The sequence below is a fragment of the Oncorhynchus masou genome, unplaced genomic scaffold (assembly GCF_036934945.1).
Source record: "Oncorhynchus masou masou isolate Uvic2021 unplaced genomic scaffold, UVic_Omas_1.1 unplaced_scaffold_614, whole genome shotgun sequence".
NCBI lineage: Eukaryota > Metazoa > Chordata > Actinopteri > Salmoniformes > Salmonidae > Oncorhynchus > Oncorhynchus masou.
This window is the reverse complement of record NW_027012566.1, coordinates 232499-258485: the sequence shown is the minus strand read 5'-3', so window position 1 is coordinate 258485 and position 25987 is coordinate 232499. Positions and strand designations below refer to the sequence as shown.

Sequence of the window (25987 nt, the reverse complement as noted above, 5' to 3'; positions counted from 1 at the left end):
TGAGGAGAGACCCAGGAAACAGGTTTCTCCAGAGTGGTTGAAGAGAGACAGTGGACAGGGGACATGTTTCTCCGGAGTGGTTGAGGAGAGACCCAGGAAACAGGTTTCTCCAGAGTGGTTGAAGAGAGACAGTGGACAGGGGACATGTTTCTCCGGAGTGGTTGAGGAGAGACCCAGGAAACAGGTTTCTCCGGAGTGGTTGAGGAGAGACCCAGGAAACAGGTTTCTCCAGAGTGGTTGAGGAGAGACCCAGTGGGACACTGGCTGGGGTACGGGGGGAGGCATAGCCAGGGGACTTACTCTGTCCTGAAGAGGAGGGAGTCTGCCCAAAAAAGAGGACTGGCAGAGAGGGGCAGGTGTGTGTGTAGGGGGTGGGGTGGGGGGGGGGGTTAACATGAATTTCAAATGTAGAAAATAATTCCATTCACAGAAACGAAAATATAACAGGTAAGTGTGTTTAATAATAAATACATCAATACATCAATGGAGTCTCAATCATCAGGAGGAAGAAGAGGAAGAGGGAAGGAGGAGAAAGAGGAGGAGGAAGAGGAGAAGGTAGCTGATGGTCAGAGTGAAAAGAGAGGTTTGAAAGACAGATGGAAGGATAGAAAGGGTGACAGCCAGACAAAGAAAGAGAGACAGAAAGACGAAGAGAGAGAGAGAGAGAAGGGGACAGAGACAAAGATAGAGAGAGAAGGGGACAGAGACAAAGATAGAGAGAGAAGGGGACAGACAGACAAAGAGAGAGAGGGCGACAGACATACAAAGATAGAGAGAGAAGGGGAAAGACAGACAAAGATAGAGAGGGCGACAGACATACAAAGATAGAGAGAGACAGAAAGATGAAGAGAGAGAGAGAAGGGGAAAGACAAGTGTCTCTACCTTTGACATCCTCGTCCTCGATGGTGGTGTTGGCGCTCTCTATAGACTCCTGGGGGAAAGAACGCATAGATTGATCTATAGCCTGGTGTACACTGAGTATCAGAACATATAGATTGATCTATAGCCTGGTGTACACTGAGTATCAGAACATATAGATTGATCTATAGCCTGGTGTACACCGAGTATCAGAACGTATAGATTGATCTATAGCCTGGTGTACACTGAGTATCAGAACATATAGATTGATCTATAGCCTGGTGTACACTGAGTATCAGAACGTATAGATTGATCTATAGCCTGGTGTACACTGAGTATCAGAACGTATAGATTGATCTATAGCCTGGTGTACACTGAGTATCAGAACGTATAGATTGATCTATAGCCTGGTGTACACTGAGTATCAGAACGTATAGATTGATCTATAGCCTGGTGTACACTGAGTATCAGAACATATAGATTGATCTATAGCCTGGTGTACACTGAGTATCAGAACATATAGATTGATCTATAGCCTGGTGTACACCGAGTATCAGAACGTATAGATTGATCTATAGCCTGGTGTACACTGAGTATCAGAACATATAGATTGATCTATAGCCTGGTGTACACTGAGTATCAGAACATATAGATTGATCTATAGCCTGGTGTACACTGAGTATCAGAACATATAGATTGATCTATAGCCTGGTGTACACTGAGTATCAGAACATATAGATTGATCTATAGCCTGGTGTACACTGAGTATCAGAACGTATAGATTGATCTATAGCCTGGTGTACACTGAGTATCAGAACATATAGATTGATCTATAGCCTGGTGTACACCGAGTATCAGAACGTATAGATTGATCTATAGCCTGGTGTACACTGAGTATCAGAACATATAGATTGATCTATAGCCTGGTGTACACTGAGTATCAGAACATATAGATTGATCTATAGCCTGGTGTACACTGAGTATCAGAACGTATAGATTGATCTATAGCCTGGTGTACACTGAGTATCAGAACGTATAGATTGATCTATAGCCTGGTGTACACTGAGTATCAGAACGTATAGATTGATCTATAACCTGGTGTACACCGAGTATCAGAACATATAGATTGATCTATAGCCTGGTGTACACTGAGTATCAGAACATATAGATTGATCTATAACCTGGTGTACACTGAGTATCAGAACATATAGATTGATCTATAGCCTGGTGTACACTGAGTATCAGATTTGGTTTACCTGTGTAAAAGCTGCCTAATATTTAAATCAGATCGCGTTTTGTCAGCTATCTACCTTTTTAAGAAAGGGGCAATCTGCGATTTCAATATTTGTTTTAATTTTTCAATATTTGTTTTTAAATGTAATTTCTTTTTTTTTTTTTCTTTTTTTTTACGTTTTTTTTTTTTTTTTTTTTTTTACGTACATTTTTTTTGTAAATCTTTTAAATGAATGATATACACTGAGTGCACAAAACATTAGGAACACCTTCCTGATATTGAGTTGCACCCCCCTTTTGTCCTCAGTACATCCTCAATTCATCGGGGCATGGGACTCCACAAGGTGTCGAAAGCATTCCACAGTGATGCTGATCCATGTTGACTCAAATGCACAGTTGTGTCAAGTTGGCTGGAGATATCCTTCGTGTGGGGGGTGGACCATTCTTGATACACACGGGAAACTGTTGAGTGTGGAAAAACCCAGCAGCGTTGCAGTTCTTGACACACTCAAACCGGTGCGACTTGGCACCTACTACCATACCCCATTTGACTTGAAGATTCATCCTCTGAATGGCTCACACACAATCCATGTTTCCATTGTCTTAAGGCTTAAAAATCCTTCTTTAACCCGTCTCCTCCCCTTCATCTACACTGATTGAAGTGGATTTAACAAGTGACATCAATAAGGGATCATAGCTTTCACCTGGATTCACCGGGTCAGTCTATGTCATGGAAAGAGCATGTTTTGTACACTCAGTGTGTAATGGTAGTTTATTAGGATCCCCATTATCTGTTTCTAAAGCAGCAGCTACTCTTCCTGGGGTTTATTAGGATCATTATCTGTTTCTATAGCAGCAGATACTCTTCCTGGGGTTTATTAGGATCATTATCTGTTTCTATAGCAGCAGCTACTCTTACAGGGGTTTATTAGGGTCATTATCTGTTTCTATAGCAGCAGCTACTCTTCCTGGGGTTTATTAGGATCATTATCTGTTTCTATAGCAGCAGCTACTCTTCCTGGGGTTTATTAGGATCATTATCTGTTTCTATAGCAGCAGTTACTCTTCCTGGGGTTTATTAGGATCATTATCTGTTTCTATAGCAGCAGCTACTCTTCCTGGGGTTTATTAGGATCATTATCTGTTTCTATAGCAGCAGCTACTCTTCCTGGGGTTTGTTAGGATCATTATCTGTTTCTATAGCAGCAGCTACTCTTCCTGGGGTTTATTAGGATCATTATCTGTTTCTACTACAGCAGCTACTCTTCCTGGGGTTTATTAGGATCATTATCTGTTTCTATAGCAGCAGCTACTCTTCCTGGGGTTTATTAGGATCATTATCTGTTTCTACTACAGCAGCTACTCTTCCTGGGGTTTATTAGGATCATTATCTGTTTCTATAGCAGCAGCTACTCTTCCTGGGGTTTATTAGTATCATTATCTGTTTCTATAGCAGCAGCTACTCTTCCTGGGGTTTATTAGGATCATTATCTGTTTCTACTACAGCAGCTACTCTTCCTGGGGTTTATTAGGATCATTATCTGTTTCTATAGCAGCAGCTACTCTTCCTGGGGTGTATTAGGATCATTATCTGTTTCTATAGCAGCAGCTACTCTTCCTGGGGTTTATTAGGATCATTATCTGTTTCTAAAGCAGCAGCTACTCTTCCTGGGGTTTATTAGGATCATTATCTGTTTCTATAGCAGCAGCTACTCTTCCTGGGGTTTATTAGGATCATTATCTGTTTCTATAGCAGCAGCTACTCTTCCTGGGGTTTATTAGGATCATTATCTGTTTCTATAGCAGCAGCTACTCTTCCTGGGGTTTATTAGTATCATTATCTGTTTCTATAGCAGCAGCTACTCTTCCTGGGGTTTATTAGGATCATTATCTGTTTCTACTACAGCAGCTACTCTTACTGGGGTTTATTAGGATCATTATCTGTTTCTATAGCAGCAGCTACTCTTCCTGGGGTGTATTAGGATCATTATCTGTTTCTATAGCAGCAGCTACTCTTCCTGGGGTTTATTAGGATCATTATCTGTTTCTATGGCAGCAGCTACTCTTCCTGGGGTTTATTAGGATCATTATCTGTTTCTATAGCAGCAGCTACTCTTCCTGGGGTTTATTATCTGTTTCTACAGCAGCAGCTACTCTTCCTGGGCTTTATTAGGATCATTATCTGTTTCTATAGCAGCAGCTTCTCTTCCTGGGGTTTGTTAGGATCATTATCTGTGTCTATAGCAGCAGCTACTCTTCCTGGAGTGTATCAGTATCATTATCTGTTTCTATAGCAGCAGCTACTCTTCCTGGGGTTTAAAATGATCATTATCTGTTTCTATAGCAGCAGCTTCTCTTCCTGGGGTTTATTAGGATCATTATCTGTGTCTATAGCAGCAGCTACTCATCCTGGGGTTTATTAGGATCATTATATGTTTCTATAGCAGCAGCTACTCTTCCTGGGGTTTATTAGGATCATTATCTGTTTCTATAGCAGCAGCTACTCTTCCTGGGGTTTATTAGGATCATTATCTGTTTCTATAGCAGCAGCTACTCTTCCTGGGGTTTATTAGGATCATTATCTGTTTCTATAGCAGCAGCTACTCTTCCTGGGGTTTATTAGGATCATTATCTGTTTCTATAGCAGCAGCTACTCTTCCTGGGGTTTGTTAGGATCATTATCTGTTTCTATAGCAGCAGCTACTCTTCCTGGGGTTTATTAGGATCATTATCTGTTTCTACTACAGCAGCTACTCTTCCTGGGGTTTATTAGGATCATTATCTGTTTCTATAGCAGCAGCTACTCTTCCTGGGGTTTATTAGGATCATTATCTGTTTCTACTACAGCAGCTACTCTTCCTGGGGTTTATTAGGATCATTATCTGTTTCTATAGCAGCAGCTACTCTTCCTGGGGTTTATTAGTATCATTATCTGTTTCTATAGCAGCAGCTACTCTTCCTGGGGTTTATTAGGATCATTATCTGTTTCTACTACAGCAGCTACTCTTCCTGGGGTTTATTAGGATCATTATCTGTTTCTATAGCAGCAGCTACTCTTCCTGGGGTGTATTGGGATCATTATCTGTTTCTATAGCAGCAGTTACTCTTCCTGGGGTTTATTAGGATCATTATCTGTTTCTATAGCAGCAGCTACTCTTCCTGGGGTTTATTAGGATCATTATCTGTTTCTATAGCAGCAGCTACTCTTCCTGGGGTTTATTAGGATCATTATCTGTTTCTATAGCAGCAGCTACTCTTCCTGGGGTTTATTAGGATCATTATCTGTTTCTATAGCAGCAGCTACTCTTCCTGGGGTTTATTAGTATCATTATCTGTTTCTATAGCAGCAGCTACTCTTCCTGGGGTTTATTAGGATCATTATCTGTTTCTACTACAGCAGCTACTCTTACTGGGGTTTATTAGGATCATTATCTGTTTCTATAGCAGCAGCTACTCTTCCTGGGGTGTATTAGGATCATTATCTGTTTCTATAGCAGCAGCTACTCTTCCTGGGGTTTATTAGGATCATTATCTGTTTCTATGGCAGCAGCTACTCTTCCTGGGGTTTATTAGGATCATTATCTGTTTCTATAGCAGCAGCTACTCTTCCTGGGGTTTATTATCTGTTTCTACAGCAGCAGCTACTCTTCCTGGGCTTTATTAGGATCATTATCTGTTTCTATAGCAGCAGCTTCTCTTCCTGGGGTTTATTAGGATCATTATCTGTGTCTATAGCAGCAGCTACTCTTCCTGGAGTGTATCAGTATCATTATCTGTTTCTATAGCAGCAGCTACTCTTCCTGGGGTTTAAAATGATCATTATCTGTTTCTATAGCAGCAGCTTCTCTTCCTGGGGTTTATTAGGATCATTATCTGTGTCTATAGCAGCAGCTACTCATCCTGGGGTTTATTAGGATCATTATATGTTTCTATAGCAGCAGCTACTCTTCCTGGGGTTTATTAGGATCAGTATCTGTTTCTATAGCAGCAGCTACTCATCCTGGGGTTTATTAGGATCATTATATGTTTCTATAGCAGCAGCTACTCTTCCTGGGGTTTATAAGGATCATTATCTGTGTCTATAGCAGCAGCTACTCATCCTGGGGTTTATTAGGATCATTATATGTTTCTATAGCAGCAGCTACTCTTCCTGGGGTTTATTAGGATCAGTATCTGTTTCTATAGCAGCAGCTACTCATCCTGGGGTTTATTAGGATCATTATATGTTTCTATAGCAGCAGCTACTCTTCCTGGGGTTTATTAGTATCATTATCTGTTTCTATAGCAGCAGCTACTCTTCCTGGGGTTTATTAGGATCATTATCTGTTTCTACTACAGCAGCTACTCTTACTGGGGTTTATTAGGATCATTATCTGTTTCTATAGCAGCAGCTACTCTTCCTGGGGTGTATTAGGATCATTATCTGTTTCTATAGCAGCAGCTACTCTTCCTGGGGTTTATTAGGATCATTATCTGTTTCTATGGCAGCAGCTACTCTTCCTGGGGTTTATTAGGATCATTATCTGTTTCTATAGCAGCAGCTACTCTTCCTGGGGTTTATTATCTGTTTCTACAGCAGCAGCTACTCTTCCTGGGCTTTATTAGGATCATTATCTGTTTCTATAGCAGCAGCTTCTCTTCCTGGGGTTTATTAGGATCATTATCTGTGTCTATAGCAGCAGCTACTCTTCCTGGAGTGTATCAGTATCATTATCTGTTTCTATAGCAGCAGCTACTCTTCCTGGGGTTTAAAATGATCATTATCTGTTTCTATAGCAGCAGCTTCTCTTCCTGGGGTTTATTAGGATCATTATCTGTGTCTATAGCAGCAGCTACTCATCCTGGGGTTTATTAGGATCATTATATGTTTCTATAGCAGCAGCTACTCTTCCTGGGGTTTATTAGGATCAGTATCTGTTTCTATAGCAGCAGCTACTCATCCTGGGGTTTATTAGGATCATTATATGTTTCTATAGCAGCAGCTACTCTTCCTGGGGTTTATAAGGATCATTATCTGTTTCTATAGCAGCAGCTACTCATCCTGGGGTTTATTAGGATCATTATATGTTTCTATAGCAGCAGCTACTCTTCCTGGGGTTTATTAGGATCATTATCTGTTTCTATAGCAGCAGCTACTCATCCTGGGGTTTATTATGATCCTTTTCATTTTCTATAGCAGCAGCTACTCTTCCTGGGGTTTATTAGGATCATTATCTGTTTCTATAGCAGCAGCTACTCTTCCTGGGGTGTATTAGGATCATTATCTGTTTCTATAGCAGCAGCTACTCATCCTGGGGTTTATTATGATCCTTTTCATTTTCTATAGCAGCAGCTACTCTTCCTGGGGTTTATTAGGATCATTATCTGTTTCTATAGCAGCAGCTACTCTTCCTGGGGTTTATTATCTGTTTCTACAGCAGCAGCTACTCTTCCTGGGCTTTATTAGGATCATTATCTGTTTCTATAGCAGCAGCTACTCTTCCTGGGGTTTATTAGGATCATTATCTGTTTCTAAAGCAGCAGCTACTCTTCCTGGGGTTTATTACTATCATTATATGTTTCTATAGCAGCAGCTACTCTTCCTGGGGTTTACTAGGATCATTATCTGTTCTATAGCAACAGCTACTCTTCCTGCGGTTTATTAGGATCATTATCTGTTTCTACTACAGCAGCTACTCTTCCTGGGGTTTATTAGGATCATTATCTGTTTCTATAGCAGCAGCTACTCTTCCTGGGGTTTATTAGGATCATTATCTGTTTCTATAGCAGCAGCTTCTCTTCCTGGGGTTTATTAGGATCATTATCTGTTTCTATAGCAGCAGCTTCTCTTCCTGGGGTTTATTAGGATCATTATCTGTTTCTATAGCAGCAGCTACTCTTCCCGGGGTTTATTAGGATCATTATCTGTTTCTATAGCAGCAGCTTCTTTTCCTGGGGTTTATTAGGATCATTATCTGTTTCTATAGCAACAGCTACTCTTCCTGGGGTTTATTAGGATCATTATCTGTTTCTATAGCAACAGCTACTCTTCCTGGGGTTTATTAGGATCATTATCTGTTTCTATAGCAACAGCTACTCTTCCTGGGGTTTATTAGGATCATTATCTGTTTCTATAGCAACAGCTACTCTTCCTGGGGTTTATTAGGATCATTATCTGTTTCTATAGCAGCAGCTACTCTTCCTGGGGTTTAGTATCTGTTTCTACAGCAGCAGCTTCTCTTCCTGGGGTTTATTAGGATCATTATCTGTTTCTATAGCAGCAGCTACTCTTCCTGGGGTTTATTAGGATCATTATCTGTTTCTAAAGCAGCAGCTACTCTTCCTGGGGTTTATTACTATCATTATATGTTTCTATAGCAGCAGCTACTCTTCCTGGGGTTTATTAGGATCATTATCTGTTTCTATAGCAGCAGCTTCTCTTCCTGAGGTTTATTAGGATCATTATCTGTTTCTATAGCAACAGCTACTCTTCCTGGGGTTTATTAGGATCATTATCTGTTTCTATAGCAACAGCTACTCTTCCTGGGGTTTATTAGGATCATTATCTGTTTCTATAGCAACAGCTACTCTTCCTGGGGTCCACACAGAACATGAAATAATACAGAACATTAATAGACCAGAACAGCTCAAGGACAGATCTACATACATTTAATATAAAGTATATAAATGTGTACACACAAAAGAATTACACACACACACACACACACTGTCAGTGCTGTACCTTCTTCCCATCTATTGGGTTGTGGATCACTGTGGTCTGGGGCTCCTAGGGAGAGAGAGATGAAACAATACAAACAGAATAGATAGAGACAGCAGTGGTGGAGGAGGAGGTGGTGCAGGAGGTGGAGGAGGAGGTGGAGGTGGAGGTGGAGGAGGAGGAGGAGGAGGAGGTGGAGGAGGAGGAGGAGGAGGAGGAGGTGGAGGAGGAGGAGGAGGAGGAGGTGGAGGAGGAGGAGGTGGAGGAGGAGGAGGAGGAGGAGGAGGAGGAGGAGGAGGAGGTAGAAGTGGAGGTTGAGCAGGAGGTTGAGGTGGAGGAGGAGGTAGAGCAGGAGGTTGAGGTAGAGTTAGAGCAGGAGGTTGAGGAGGAGGAGGAGGTGGAAGTAGAGGTGGAGGGGGTGGTAGAGGTGGAGGTAGAGCAGTAGGTTGAGGTGGAAGAGGAGGTAGAGTAGGAGGTTGAGGTGGAGGTGGAGGAGGAGGTAGAGCAGGAGGATGAGGAGGAGGTGGAGCAGGACGTGGAGGAGGAGGAGAAGGAGGTGGAGGTAGAGCAGGAGGTTCAGGTGGAGGAGGAGGTAGAGCAGGAGGTTCAGGTGGAGGAGGAGGTAGAGCAGGAGGTTGAGGTGGAGGAGGTAGAGCAGGAGGTTGAGGTGGAGGAGGAGGTGGAGGAGGAGGTATAAGTGGTGGAGGAGGTGAAGCAGGAGGTGGAGGTGGAGGAGGAGATGGAGGAGGTGGAGGAGGAGGTATAAGTGGTGGAGGAGGTGGAGCAGGAGGTGGAGGTGGAGGAGAAGGTAGAGGAGGCTGAGGAGGATGTAGATGTGGGGGTGGAGGAGGAGGTAGAGGAGGGGGTGGAGGAGGAGGTAGAGGAGTGTGACTGTGTGTGTGTGTGTGTGTGTGTGTGTGTGTGTGTGTGTGTGTGTGTGTGTGTGTGTGCGTGTTTGTGTGTGTGTGTGTGTGCGTGTGTGCATGTATAACTGTTTATATGTGTGTGTCATCATGGGAACAAAGACATTTAAAGATGTTGAGGTCATACAGGGCATCAGTCATGTGACCAACACAGCCAGCGAATCAGCACACACCATGCACAAGTTGCAACCAATCAGACCATCACTACCAGATTAAGGAGCCAACATCCTTTGGCCCTTCAGCTGAAAGGAAGGAAGGAAACAATGGAGAGAGTGAAGGAAGGAAGGAAATAATGGAGGGAGGGAGGGAATATCTGTCTCATTGTTCAATCTGTGTTAAAATCCTACCGCAAGGTCAACACAGGGAGAAAGAGGGGAGTAGAGGGAGGTATGGAGGGTGTAGTATGTACCAGTGATGAGGAGGGAGTAGAGGGAGGCATGGCGGGTGTAGTATGTACCAGTGATGAGGAGGGAGTAGAGGGAGGCATGGCGGTGTAGTATGTACCAGTGATGAGGAGGGAGTAGAGGGAGGTATGGAGGGTGCAGTATGTACCAGTGATGAGGAGGGAGGTATGGAGGGTGTAGTATGTACCAGTGATGAGGAGGGAGTAGAGGGAGGTATGGAGGGTGTAGTATGTACCAGTGATGAGGAGGGAGTAGAGGGAGGTATGGAGGGTGTAGTATGTACCAGTGATTAGGAGGGAGTAGAGGGAGGTATGGAGGGTGTAGTATGTACCAGTGATGAGGAGGGAGTAGAGGGAGGTATGGAGGGTGTAGTATGTACCAGTGATGAGGAGGGAGGTATGGAGGGTGTAGTATGTACCAGTGATGAGGAGGGAGTAGAGGGAGGTATGGAGGGTGTAGTATGTACCAGTGATGGGGAGGGAGGTATGGAGGGTGTAGTATGTACCAGTGATGAGGAGGGAGGTATGGAGGGTGTAGTATGTACCAATGATGAGGAGGGAGTAGAGGGAGGTATGGAGGGTGTAGTATGTACCAGTGATGAGTGTCAGGACCCGGTTTCGAACCTGGGTCTCCGGAGTGAGAAACAGTCACTTAACCAACTGAGCCACGAATAGACAGCAGAACCCAGAAGATGAGGCAGACACAGCAGTACTTAAGACGGTGAATTTAATAAAGAAAAAATCCAAAAATACAAAAATGGCAAATCCAAAAAGGTGGTAGGAAAAACACAAAAGAACTCAAAAGAAACTCACCAAAAATAAACAAAAACAAAAAACAGAATACCACAAGAACGTCACCCGGAATCGACAAGAGCACACAGAACACTAGGGCAGGGTGCTAACATACAAACACAGAGCACAGAACTGAGGGAAACAAAGGGTTTAAATACAATCAGGGGAAAACGAGACACAGGTGCAAACAATAATGGGGATCAAGGGAAAAACACAGGGACAAAAAGCACAATGGGGACATCTACTGACAAAAACCCGGAACAACCCTGGCCAAATCCTGACAGAATCCCCCTAGGAACGGCTCCTGACGTTCCTACCAGCTCTCTCAGGGTGGAGGACCCTGAACTGACGAATGAGGTCAGGGTCCAGGATGTCTTTGGCAGGAACCCAGGAGCGCTCCTCAGGACCGTAGCCTTCCCAGTCCACCAGATACTGCCAGGACCGCTGCACCCGGCGGGAATCCAGTATCCGGTGGACGGTATAAGCCGGCTGGCCTCCAATGACACGAGGCGGAGGGGGAGGTCTGTCTGCCGGGACAAGGGGAGAAAAACAACAGGTTTTAACAATGACACATGAAATGTGGGATTAATCTTAAGGGATCTGGGTAAGTGTAGGCGATAAGAAACTGGGTTAACTCTCCTGGCAACCTTGAAGGGACCGATGTATTTTTGGGACAGCTTGCGAGACTCCACCCGTAGAGGTAAGTCTCTTGTGGAAAGCCAGACTCTCTGGCCGGGGCGCAGGGTAGGCCCGGGACGGCGACGTCTGTTGGCTTGTTGTTGATACCTCTGTGAGGAACGCATCAGATTAAGACGGGTCTTCCTCCACATAAGCCGACAGCGTCTGACGAACCTCAAGGCTGAAGGCACTCTGACTTCTGCCTCCTGGTCCGGGAACAATGGAGGAGCATAGCCAAACTGACACTCGTGCGGGGACATACCAGTGGAGGAGGAGCGCAAGGTGTTGTGCGCGTATTCGGCCCAAACAATAAAGGATGACCATGTGGACGGGTTGTCACGAGTCATACATCGGAGGGTGGTTTCCAGCTCTTGATTCATCCTCTCTGTTTGGCCGTTGGACTCCGGATGATACCCTGAAGATAGACTGGCAGAAGCCCCATGAGTTGGCAGAAGGCCTTCCAAAACCTTGAGGCGAACTGGGGACCTCTGTCAGAAACCACATCTTGAGGAATGCCGAAGACTCGGAACACATGATTAATTACCAACTCAGCCGTTTCCTTGGCAGAAGGTAACTTAGTCAGAGGGACGAACCTGGCCGCCTTTGAAAACCTGTCGATTATGACTAGGATAGTAGTATTGCCATGGGATGGAGGAAGTCCAGTAATAAAGTCCAATGAGATATGGGACCAGGGTCTGTGGGGAACAGGTAAAGGATGAAGGAGTCCTTGAGGGCGGAGGTGAGAAGATTTGCCCTGGCAGCACACGGGGCAGGCATTGACGAAAGTGGCAACGTCTTCTCTTATGGTAGGCCACCAGAACTTACGCTGGATGAACTCCAAGGTGCGACCTACGCCCGGATGACAGGTGAGGCGAGAGGAGTGCCCCCACAGAAGGACCTGAGTCCTCACTGCCTTGGGGACAAACAACCGATTGGCAGGGCCTCCTTTAGGGTCCGGTTCGCTAGCTTGAGCACGTCTCACGGTATCCTCAACTTGCCACGAGATCGGAGCCACAATCTTAGCAGCAGGAAGGACAGGCATGTCCGTGTCATCTCGAATGGCAGGAGCGTAGACTCGGGACAGGGCATCCGGTTTGAGATTCTTCGACCCGGGCCGATAGGTGAGGATAAACTGGAATCGATTGAAGAAAAGAGACCATCTAGCTTGTCTAGAGTTCAATCGCTTCGCCTGCTGAATATACTCCAGATTTTTGTGGTCCGTAAGCACTTGAAACGGGTGAGAAGCCCCCTCGAGCCAGTGTCTCCATTCCTTCAATGCCATCTTAACCGCTAGGAGTTCACGATCCCCCACATCGTAGTTCCTCTCAGTCGGGGTAAGCCGGTGTGAGAAGAAAGCGCACGGATGAAGCTTCTTGTCTTCACCCCTCTGAGACAGGACAGCTCCAACACCAACCTCTGATGCGTCTACCACCACCACAAATGGTTCATCCGTAGTCGGTAGTATCAGGATGGGAGCAGAGAGGATGCGCTGCTTGAGTCCTTGGAAGGCAGTCTCAGCTTCTCTTCCCCAAAAAAACCTTGCATTGCCACCTTTGGTTAAAGCTGAGAGAGGAGCTGCCACCAAACTGAAGTTCTTGATGAACTTGCGGTAAAAGTTTGTGAAGCCCAGGAAACGCTGAACATCCTTAACGGATTTGGGGGTGGGCCAATCCGCTACCGCCCCTACCTTCCTAGGGTCCATTTGGATTCGACCGGGTTCCACTACAAATCCCAGGAATTGTACTCGGGATGAATGGAATTCACATTTTTCCGGCTTAACGTACAGATGGCTGTCCAGGAGGCGTTTGAGTACTTGTCTGACATGCTTAGTGTGTTCTTGAAGGGAGCTCGAAAAGATGAGGATGTCATCCAAGTAAACGAACACAAATATGTTAAGCATATCCCTAAGCACATCGTTTATGAGCGCTTGGAACACCGCTGGGGCGTTGGTCAGGCCGAAGGGCATCACCAAGTATTCATAGTGACCAGTAGGCGTGTTGAAAGCGGTCTTCCCTCGTCACCAGGTCTGATCCGCACAAGATGGTATGCGTTCCGCAGGTCAAGCTTAGTGAAAACAACTGCTTCCTGGAGCAGCTCGAAGGCTGTGGCCATAAGGGGTAGCGGGTAACGGTTACGGACGGTTATGTCATTGAGTCCCCGGTAGTCGATGCAAGGACGTAACCCACCGTCTTTCTTGGCCACAAAGAAAAACCCTGCTCCCGCCGGGAGGTTGATGGACGCATGAGGCCTGCTTCCAGAGAGTCCTTGATGTAGGTATCCATAGCAGCTCGTTCGGGTGGAGATAGGGAAAAGATCCGACCCCTGGGGGGGCAAGTGCCCGGAAACAGGTCGATGGGGCAATCGTAAGATCTATGGGGTGGTAGCATGGTGGCCCTCTGTTTGCTAAACACCAGTTTGAGGTCATGGTAACACTCGGGAACTCGGGTCAGGTCGATGGATTCTAAAGACTCGGGAGTAGAACTCGGGGAATTCTGGAAAATACAAGTAGCTTGACACGTAGGACCCCACTGCTTGATAGTGCCCACAGACCTGTCGATGTGAGGGTTATGACTGTGAAGCCAGGGGTATCCAAGGACGAGAGGGAACTCGGAACAGGAGATCAAATGAAAGTTCATCAATTCCTGGTGTTGTGAAACTGAAAGTCTCAAGGAGGTAGTGACATGAGTGACAAGTCCAGATCCCAAAGGGCTTCCATCCAATGTAGTAACCCTCATGGGGTCACTTAGAAGTTCAGAGGGAACGCCATTCTCCTTCGCCCAGACACCATCCATGAAGTTACCTGCGGCTCCAGAGTCTACCAAGGCTTGAAGGTGAAGCTTGTGGTTGTCCCAGGAGAGGGTGACTGGAATGAGCAGACGGGAGTTGGACGGATGGGAGGAGGTTATGTTTCCCGTTACAGTTCCCCCCGGTCTGTACGGGACAGAGCGTTTCCCTGGAGCCCGGGACACGTGGAACGGAAATGGCCCGGTTTGCCGCAATATAGACAGCGTCGCTCCCTCATCCGGCGGTCTCTCTCAGCCTGGGAGATGCGTCCAATCTGCATGGGTTCCGGTGGAGCCAGTGATGATAAAGGTGGGGACTCGGAGCTGGGACTGATAGGAGCTAGAGGTCTACGGTTGAGTTCTCTCTCTCTCAGACGCTGGTCAATGCGTGAGGCCAACTTGATCAGGGACTCGAGATTGTCCGGTGGTTCCCGAGTGGCCAGTTCATCTTGGATAGTGTCGGAAAGGCCTTTCAGAAAGCACACCGTGAGCGCCTCGTTGTTCCAGCCACTCGCTGCTGCCACCGTGCGGAACTGGATGGCATAGTCCGTCACGCTGCGCCAACCTTGATGGAGAGTCAGGAGCTGTTTGGCTGAGTCAGAACCACTGCTTGGGCCTTGAAACACTCGTTTGAATTCCTCAGCAAAGGCAGAGTAGCTGGCACAGCAGGAACTATGGGCATCCCACACAGCAGTAGCCCAGGCCAGGGCTTTTTCCGACAGCAGGGTGATGATATATGCGATCTTAGACCGGTCGGTGGGAAACGACGAGGGTTGCAGCTCAAAGGAGAGAGAACATTGAGTGAGAAACCCTTTACAAGCACTTGGATCACCTGAGAACCGTTGGGGAGGTGGAAGACGAGGTTCAGCCAGGGGGTTAACTGCCATGGGTACGTGAACTTGAGGTACTGGGACGGGAACTGTTGCCGGGGTAAGTCGATCAGATATTTGCTTAATGGAAGTCAGCATCTCCGACAGAAGATGAGAATGTCTAGCCATTAAGGCCTCTTGCTGAACCAGGGCGGCTTCGTGGCGTTGGACAGTCTCCTGGTGGTGGGACAGCGTGGCAAAAAGGTCCTGGGAACTGGCTGCCTCTGGGTTCATTTTTGGCTCTGTGTTTCTGTCAGGACCCGGTTTCGAACCTGGGTCTCCGGAGTGAGAAACAGTCACTTAACCAACTGAGCCACGAATAGACAACAGAACCCAGAAGATGAGGCAGACACAGCAGTACTTAAGACGGTGAATTTAATAAAGAAAAAAATACAAAAATACAAAAATGGCAAATCCAAAAAGGTGGTAGGAAAAACACAAAAGAACTCAAAAGAAACTCACCAAAAATAAACAAAAACAAAAAACAGAATACCACAAGAACGTCACCCGGAATCGACAAGAGCACACAGAACACTAGGGCAGGGTGCTAACATACAAACACAGAGCACAGAACTGAGGGAAACAAAGGGTTTAAATACAATCAGGGGAAAACGAGACACAGGTGCAAACAATAATGGGGATCAAGGGAAAAACACAGGGACAAAAAGCACAATGGGGACATCTACTGACAAAAACCCGGAACAACCCTGGCCAAATCCTGACAATGAGGAGGGAGTAGAGGGAGGTATGGAGGGTGTAGTATGTACCAGTGATGAGGAGGGAGTAGAGGGAGGTATGGGGGGTGTAGTATGTACCAGTGATGGGGTTAAGCTGGTGTCTTTAGGACAGGTCACTGTGTTGGCTTTAGGACTGGTCACTGTGTTGGCTTTGTTGTTCGCCTGTAAAAGCAAGTAGTGTAGAGGGAACATCACACATCACATCACAAACCTGACCTGACCTGACCTGACCTGACCTGACCTGACATGGGTCAACTTTTATTTAGCTTTTAGCCTTACCTGTACAATGGAACCAACAGACAGACAGTCCCCTAACGGTTTTATAGAGTATATAGATCCTACAGGGTTCAATAGACAGGACGATCTATACCAGAGGACTGAGACATGACTATCTATACCAGAGTAATGACACGGGGCTATCTATACCAGAGTACTGAGACAGGGCTATCTATACCAGAGTACTGAGACAGGACTATCTATACCAGAGTACTGAGACAGGACTATCTATACCAGAGTAATGAGACAGGGCTATCTATACCAGAGTACTGAGACAGGACTATCTATACCAGAGTAATGAGACAGGGCTATCTATACCAGAGTACTGAGACAGGGCTATCTATACCAGAGTACTGACACAGAGCTATCTATACCAGAGTACTGAGACAGACTGACACAGAGCTATCTATACCAGAGTACTGAGACAGGGCTATCTATACCAGAGTACTGAGACAGGACTATCTATACCAGAGTACTGAGACAGGGCTATCTATACCAGAGTAATGAGACAGGGCTATCTATACCAGAGTACTGAGACAGGGCTATCTATACCAGAGTAATGAGACAGGGCTATCTATACCAGAGTACTGAGACAGGGCTATCTATACCAGAGTAATGACACGGGGCTATCTATACCAGAGTACTGAGACAGGGCTATCTATACCAGAGTACTGAGACAGGACTATCTATACCAGAGAACTGAGACAGGGCTATCTATACCAGAGTACTGACACAGACTGACACAGAGCTATCTATACCAGAGTAATGAGACAGAGCTATCTATACCAGAGTACTGAGACAGGGCTATCTATACCAGAGTACTGAGACAGGGCTATCTATACCAGAGTACTGACACAGGGCTATCTATACCAGAGTACTGAGACAGGGCTATCTATACCAGAGTACTGAGACAGGGCTATCTATACCAGAGTACTGAGATGGACTGACACAGCACTATCTATACCAGAGTACTGAGACAGGACTATCTATACCAGAGTACTGAGACAGGGCTATCTATACCAGAGTACTGAGACAGGACTATCTATACCAGAGTACTGACACAGAGCTATCTATACCAGAGTACTGAGACAGGACTATCTATACCAGAGTACTGAGACAGGGCTATCTATACCAGAGTACTGAGACAGGGCTATCTATACCAGAGTACTGAGACAGGACTATCTATACCAGAGTACTGAGACAGGACTATCTATACCAGAGTACTGAGACAGGGCTATCTATACCAGAGAACTGAGACAGACTGACACAGAGCTATCTATACCAGAGTACTGAGACAGGACTATCTATACCAGAGTACTGAGACAGGGCTATCTATACCAGAGTACTGAGATGGACTGACACAGCACTATCTATACCAGAGTACTGAGACAGGACTATCTATACCAGAGTACTGAGACAGGACTATCTATACCAGAGAACTGACACAGAGCTATCTATACCAGAGTACTGAGACAGGACTATCTATACCAGAGTACTGAGACAGGACTATCTATACCAGAGTACTGAGACAGGGCTATCTATACCAGAGTACTGAGACAGACTGACACAGAGCTATCTATACCAGAGTACTGAGACAGGGCTATCTATACCAGAGTACTGAGACAGACTGACACAGAGCTATCTATACCAGAGTACTGAGACAGGGCTATCTATACCAGAGTACTGACGCAGGGCTATCTATACCAGAGTACTGAGACAGGACTATCTATACCAGAGTACTGAGACAGGGCTATCTATACCAGAGTACTGAGACAGGACTATCTATACCAGAGTACTGAGACAGGGCTATCTATACCAGAGTACTGAGACAGGGCTATCTATACCAGAGTACTGAGATGGACTGACACAGCACTATCTATACCAGAGTACTGACACAGCTCTGACACGGGGCTATCTATACCAGAGTACTGAGGCAGACTGACACAGGACTATCTATACCAGAGTACTGAGGCAGACTGACACAGGACTATCTATACCAGAGTACTGAGATGGCAGAACGTGACTACAGGAAACCAGAGACAAAACTACAGGAAATGGGAGGAGAGGTTAACAGGTTATCAGTGGTTACAGAAAAAAAAGACCAATCAGCACCCTACTCTCTATGTTACATTACAACACACAGGGCCAATCAGCATCCGACTCTCTATGTTACATTACAACACAAAGGGCCAATCAGCACCCTAATCTCTATGTTACATTACAACACAAAGGGCCAATCAGCATCCTACTCTCTATGTTACATTAAAAGACAGAGGGCCAATCAGCATCCTACTCTCTATGTTATTGCACTGCTTTCTACAGAGGGCCAATCAGCACCCTACTCTCTATGTTACATTACAAAACACAGGGCCAATCATCACCCTAATCTCTACGTTACATTAAAAGACAGAGGGCCAATCAGCACCCTACTCTCTATGTTAGTGCACTGCTTTCTGCAGAGGGCTCTGACCAACGGTAGTGTACGAAGTAGGGAAACAAAGGGAGCCATTTGGAACGCTGCCACAGAAACTCACCTTGACGGCATCAGCCTTCTTGTTCAGCAGACTCTTGACTGCTGTGGAGAGGAAGGAAGGAAGGAAGGAAAGAAAGAAGGAAGAGAGGAAGGAAGGAAGGAAGGAAAGAAGGAAGAGAGGAAGGAAGGAAGGAAGGGAGAAAGAGAGAGAGAGGAAGGGGGGAAGAGAGAGAGAGGAAGGGGGAAGAGAGAGAGAGGAAGGGGGGAGGAAAGAGAGAGAGAGAGGAAGAGGGGATGAAAAAGAGAGAGAGAGAGAGAGAGAGAGAGAGAGAGAGAGAGAGAGAGAGAGGAAGAGGGGTGGAAAGAGAAAAAGGAAGAGGGGAGGAAAGAGAGGAAGAGGGAGAGAGGAAGAGAGAGAGAGAGAGAGAGAGAGAGAGAAAGGGGGAAGAGAGGGAGGGAGAGAGAGAGGAAGAGGGGAGGAAAGAGAGAGAGAAAGAGAGAGAGAGAAAGAGTGTTTCTCACAGAGGCAGACAGCCTCCATAGTGCAACAGGGCTGTGTTCATTAGACTCAAAACAAGAGGAAACGTTTTGAAACAAGCAGCACTAAATGGCTGAATCTGTCAAATGACAGAGACAAGTTTCCTTGTGTTTCAAAACGTTTCAAATATACAGTGATATAAAAGTTATGGTATTTAAGTCATGGTATTAAGGTCAGTATTAAAGTATTAAAGTCAGAATTAAAGTCAGTATTAAAGTCAGTATTAAAGTCATGGTATTAAAGTCAGAATTAAAGTCAGTATTAAAGTCATGGTATTAAAGTCAGAATTAAAGTCAGTATTAAAGTCAGTATTAAAGTCATGGTATTAAAGTCAGAATTAAAGTCAGTATTAAAGTCAGTATTAAAGTCATGGTACTAAAGTCAGTATTAAAGTCAGTATTAAAGTCATGGTACTAAAGTCATGGTATTAAAGTCAGTATTAAAGTCAGTATTAAAGTCAGAAATAAAGTCAGTATTAAAGTCAGTAATAAAGTCATGGTATTAAAGTCAGTATTAAAGTCAGTATTAAAGTCAGTATTAAAGTCAGTATTAAAGTCAGTAATAAAGTCATGGTATTAAAGTCAGTATTAAAGTCAGTATTAAAGTCATGGTATTAAAGTCAGAATTAAAGTCAGAATTAAAGTCAGTATTAAAGTCATGGTATTAAAGTCAGAATTAAAGTCAGAATTAAAGTCAGTATTAAAGTCAGTATTAAAGTCATGGTACTAAAGTCATGGTATTAAAGTCAGTATTAAAGTCAGTATTAAAGTCAGTATTAAAGTCAGTATTAAAGTCAGTATTAAAGTCATGGTATTAAAGTCATGGTATTAAAGTCACAGTATTAAAGTCAGTATTAAAGTCAGTATTAAAGTCAGTATTAAAGTCAGTATTAAAGTCATGGTATTAAAGTCATGGTATTAAAGTCACAGTATTAAGGTCAGTATTAAAGTCATGGTATTAAAGTCAGTATTAAATTCATGGTATTAAAGTCAGTATTAAAGTCAGTATTAAAGTCAGTATTAAAGTCATGGTATTAAAGTCAGTATTAAATTCATGGTATTAAAGTCAGTATTAAAGTCAGTATTAAAGTCAGTATTAAATTCATGGTATTAAAGTCATGGTATTAAAGTCAGTATTAAATTCATGGTATTAAAGTCACAGTATTAAAGTCAGTATTAAAGTCAGTATTAAAGTCATGGTATTAAAGTCAGTATTAAATTCATGGTATTAAAGTCAGTATTAAAGTCAGTATTAAAGTCAGTATTAAATTCATGGTATTAAAGTCATGGTATTAAAGTCAGTATTAAAGTCAGTATTAAAGTCATGGTACTAAAGTCAGTATTAAAGTCAGTATTAAAGTCAGTATTAAAGTCAGTATTAAAGTCAGTATTAAAGTCATGGTATTAAAGTCATGGTAATAAAGTCATGGTATTAAAGTCAGTATTAAAGTCAGTATTAAAGTCAGTATTAAAGTCATGGTATTAACGCCAGTATTAAAGTCAGTATTAAATTCATGGTATTAAAGTCAGTATTAAAGTCAGTATTAAAGTCATGGTATTAAAGTCATGGTATTAAAGTCATGGTATTAAAGTCAGTATTAAAGTCAGTATTAAATTCATGGTATTAAAGTCAGTATTAAAGTCATGGTATTAAAGTCAGTATTAAAGTCAGTATTAAATTCATGGTATTAAAGTCAGTATTAAAGTCATGGTATTAAAGTCATGGTATTAAAACCAAGGTATTAAAGTCAGTATTAAAGTCAGTATTAAAGTCATGGTATCAAAGTCAGTTTTAAAGTCATGGTATTAAAGTCATGGTATTAAAGTCATGGTATTAAAGTCATGGTATTAAAGTCAGTATTAAAGTCAGTATTAAATTCATGGTATTAAAGTCAGTATTAAAGTCATGGTATTAAAGTCATGGTATTAAATTCATGGTATTAAAGTCAGTATTAAAGTCATGGTATTAAAGTCATTATTAAAGTCATGGTATTAAAGTCATGGTAATAAAGTCATGGTATTAAAGTCATGGTATTAAAGTCAGTATTAAAGGCATGGTATTAAAGTCAGTATTAAAGTCAGTATTAAAGTCATGGTATCAAAGTCAGTATTAAAGTCAGTATTAAAGTCAGTAATAAAGGCAGTATTAAATTCATGGAATTAAAGTCAGTATTAAAGTCAGTATTAAAGTCATGGTATTAAAGTCAGTATTAAAGTCAGTATTAAAGTCATGGTATTAAAGTCAGTATTAAATTCATGGTATTAAAGTCAGTATTAAAGTCAGTATTAAAGTCAGTATTAAAGTCAGTAATAAAGGCAGTATTAAATTCATGGTATTAAAGTCAGACTTAAAGTCAGTATTAAAGTCATGGTATTAAAGTCGGTATTAAATTCATGGTATTAAAGTCAGTAATAAAGTCAGTATTAAATTCATGGTATTAAAGTCAGTATTAAAGTCATGGTATTAAAGTCATGGTATTAAAGTCATGGTATTAAAGTCATGGTATTAAAGTCATTATTAAAGTCAGTATTAAAGTCATGGTATTAAAGTCAGTATTAAATTCATGGTATTAAAGTCAGTATTAAAGTCATGGTATTAAAGTCATGGTATTAAATTCATGGTATTAAAGTCAGTATTAAAGTCATGGTATTAAAGTCATGGTATTAAAGTCATGGTATTAAAGTCAGTATTAAAGGCATGGTATTAAAGTCAGTATTAAAGTCAGTATTAAAGTCATGGTATCAAAGTCAGTATTAAAGTCAGTATTAAAGTCAGTAATAAAGTCAGTATTAAATTCATGGTATTAAAGTCAGTATTAAAGTCAGTATTAAAGTCATGGTATCAAAGTCATGGTATTAAAGTCATGGTATTAAAGTCAGTATTAAAGTCAGTATTAAAGTATTAAAGTCAGAATTAAAGTCAGTATTAAAGTCATGGTATTAAAGTCAGAATTAAAGTCAGAATTAAAGTCATGGTATTAAAGTCAGTATTAAAGTCAGTATTAAAGTCATGGTACTAAAGTCAGTATTAAAGTCAGTATTAAAGTCAGTATTAAAGTCAGTATTAAAGTCATTATTAAAGTCATGGTATTAAAGTCATGGTAATAAAGTCATGGTATTAAAGTCAGTATTAAAGTCAGTATTAAAGTCATGGTATCAAAGTCAGTATTAAAGTCAGTATTAAAGTCAGTATTAAAGTCAGTAATAAAGGCAGTATTAAATTCATGGTATTAAAGTCAGTATTAAAGTCAGTATTAAAGTCATGGTATCAAAGTCACGGTATTAAAGTCATGGTATTAAAGTCAGTATTAAAGTCAGTATTAAAGTATTAAAGTCAGAATTAAAGTCAGTATTAAAGTCATGGTATTAAAGTCAGAATTAAAGTCAGTATTAAAGTCATGGTATTAAAGTCAGTATTAAAGTCAGTATTAAAGTCATGGTATTAAAGTCAGTATTAAAGTCAGTATTAAAGTCATGGTACTAAAGTCAGTATTAAAGTCAGTATTAAAGTCAGTATTAAAGTCAGTATTAAAGTCAGTATTAAAGTCATGGTATTAAAGTCATGGTAATAAAGTCATGGTATTAAAGTCAGTATTAAAGTCATGGTATTAAAACCAAGGTATTAAAGTCAGTATTAAAGTCAGTATTAAAGTCAGTAATAAAGGCAGTATTAAATTCATGGTATTAAAGTCAGTATTAAAGTCATGGTATTACAGTCATGGTATTAAAGTCAGTATTAAAGTCATGGTATTAAAGTCAGTATTAAAGTCAGTATTAAAGTCAGTATTAAAGTCAGTAATAAAGGCAGTATTAAAGTCAGTAATAAAGGCAGTATTAAATTCATGGTATTAAAGTCAGTATTAAAGTCAGTATTAAAGTCAGTATTAAAGTCAGTATTAAAGTCAGTAATAAAGGCAGTATTAAATTCATGGTATTAAAGTCAGTATTAAAGTCAGTATTAAAGTCAGTATTAAAGTCATGGTACTAAAGTCAGTATTTAAGTCATGGTATTAAAGTCAGTATTAAAGTCAGTATTAAAGTCAGTATTACAGTCAGTATTAAAGTCAGTAATAAAGGCAGTATTAAATTCATGGTATTAAAGTCAGTATTAAAGTCAGTATTAAATTCATGGTATTAAAGTCAGTATTAAAGTCAGTATTAAATTCATGGTATTAAAGTCAGTATTAAAGTCAGTATTAAAGTCATGGTATCAAAGTCATGGTATTAAAGTCATGGTATTAAAGTCAGTATTAAAGTCAGTATTAAAGTATTAAAGTCAGAATTAAAGTCAGTATTAAAGTCATGGTATTAAAGTCATGGTATTAAAGTCATGGTATTAAAGTCAGAATTAAAGTCAGTATTAAAGTCATGGTATTAAAGTCAGTATTAAAGTCAGTATTAAAGTCATGGTATTAAAGTCATGGTAATAAAGTCATGGTATTAAAACCATGGTATTAAAACCAAGGTATTAAAGTCAGTATTACAGTCATGGTATTACAGTCATGGTATTACAGTCATGGTATTACAGTCATGGTATTAAAGTCAGTATTAAAGTCATGGTATTAAAGTCATGGTATTAAAGTCATGGTATTAAAGTCATGGTATTAAAGTCATGGTATTAAAGTCAGTATTAAAGTCATGGTATTAAAGTCAGTATTAAAGTCAGTATTAAAGTCATGGTATTAAAGTCAGTATTAAAGTCAGTATTAAATTCATGGTATTACATTCATGGTATTAAAGTCAGTATTAAAGTCATGGTATTAAAGTCAGTATTAAAGTCATGGTATTAAAGTCAGTATTAAATTCATGGTATTAAAGGCATGGTATTAAAGTCATGGTATTAAAGTCAGTATTAAAGTCAGTATTAAAGTCATGGTATTAAAGTCATGGTATTAAAGTCAGTGTATTAAAGTCATGATATTACAGTCATGGTATTAAAGTCATGGTATTAAAGTCATGGTATTAAAGTCATGATATTACAGTCATGGTATTACAGTCATGGGATTAAAGTAATTGTATAAAATCATTGCATGCATCTGCATCGTCATGCTACAACATATTCTACATGTAGTATGTACTACATGAAGTATTATGTTGATATGAATGTACTATATTCACTATTATTAACATACTGTATATATACTGTATATATACTACATGAAGTATTCTGTTAATGTGAATGTACTATATTCACTATTCATAATATACTGCATATATACAGCATATATACTACATGAAGTATTCTGTTGATATGAATGTACTGTATTCACTATTCATAATATACTGCATATGTACTGTATATATACTACATGAAGTATTCTGTTAATGTGAATGTACTATATTCACTATTCATAATATACTGCATATATACAGCATATATACTACATGAAGTATTCTGTTGATATGAATGTACTGTATTCACAATTCATAATATACTGCATATGTACTGTATATATACTACATGCAGTATTCTGTTGATGTGAATGTACTATATTCACTATTCATAATATACTGTATATATACTGTATATATACTACATGAAGTATTCTGTTGATATGAATGTACTATATTCACTATTCATAATATACTGCATATATACTGTATATATACTACATGCAGTATTCTGTTGATATGAATGTACTATATTCACTATTCATAATATACTGCATATATACTGTATATATACTACATGAAGTATTCTGTTAATGTGAATGTACTATATTCACTATTCATAATATACTGCATATATACAGCATATATACTACATGAAGTATTCTGTTGATATGAATGTACTGTATTCACAATTCATAATATACTGCATATGTACTGTATATATACTACATGCAGTATTCTGTTGATATGAATGTACTGTATTCACAACATCCTGTCCAGGGCATTCAGAAAGTATTCAGACCCCTTCACTTTTTCCACATTTTGTTACATTACATTACATTATATTATTATTAGGTTACAGCCTTATTCTAAAATGTATTACTTTTAAAAAATCCTCAGCAATCTGCACACAATACCCCATAATGGCAAAGTGAAAACAGGTTTTTAGAAATGTTTGCAAATGTATTAAAAATTATAAACGGATGCCGTATTCACATAAGTATTCAGACCCCTTTGTTATGAGACTGCGAAATTGAGCTCAGGTGAATCCTGTTTCCGTTGATCATCCTTGAGATGTTTCTTCAACTTTATTGGAGTCCACCTCTGGTAAACCCAATTGATTCGACATGATTTGGAAAGGCACACACTTGTCTATATAAATTGTCTGTAGAGCTCCGAGACAGGATTGTGTCGAGGCACAGATCTGGAGAAGGGTACCAAAACATTTCTGCAGCATTGAATGTCCCCCAAGAACACAGTGGCCTCCATCATTCTGAAATGGAAGAAGTTTAGAACCACCCCGGCCAAACTGGCCAATCGGCGGAGAAGGGCCTTGGTCAGGGAAGTGACCAAGTACCCGATGGTCACTCTGACAGAGCTCCAGAGTTCCTCTGTGGAGATTTGAGAACCTTACAGAAGGACAACCATCTCTGCAGCACTCCACCAATCAGGCCGTTATGGTAGAGTGGCCCCCAGTCCTCAGTAAAAGGCACATGACAGCCTGCTTGGAGTTTGCGGAAAGGCACCAAAAGGACTCTCAGACCACATGAGAAACAAGATTTCAGTTGTTTTTTTAACATACATTTTTGCTTTGTTATTATGGGATATCCATTTTA

General features: G+C 41.4%; 1 protein-coding gene across 1 annotated transcript in view; it reads right to left on the bottom strand.

Annotated features, from left to right (window-relative positions):
* The window catches only part of LOC135536405 (calcium/calmodulin-dependent protein kinase type II delta chain-like), a 101532-nt gene that overhangs the window by 19619 nt on the left and 55926 nt on the right, over window positions 1-25987 (bottom strand). Inside the window, exons 13-16 of the mRNA XM_064962749.1 lie at window positions 18784-18821; window positions 16052-16135; window positions 8813-8857; window positions 883-931 (exon numbers count right to left, since the gene is read on the bottom strand). Of these exons, the coding sequence (XP_064818821.1) occupies window positions 883-931; window positions 8813-8857; window positions 16052-16135; window positions 18784-18821 (216 nt within the window). The remainder of the gene's footprint in view (window positions 1-882; window positions 932-8812; window positions 8858-16051; window positions 16136-18783; window positions 18822-25987) is intronic.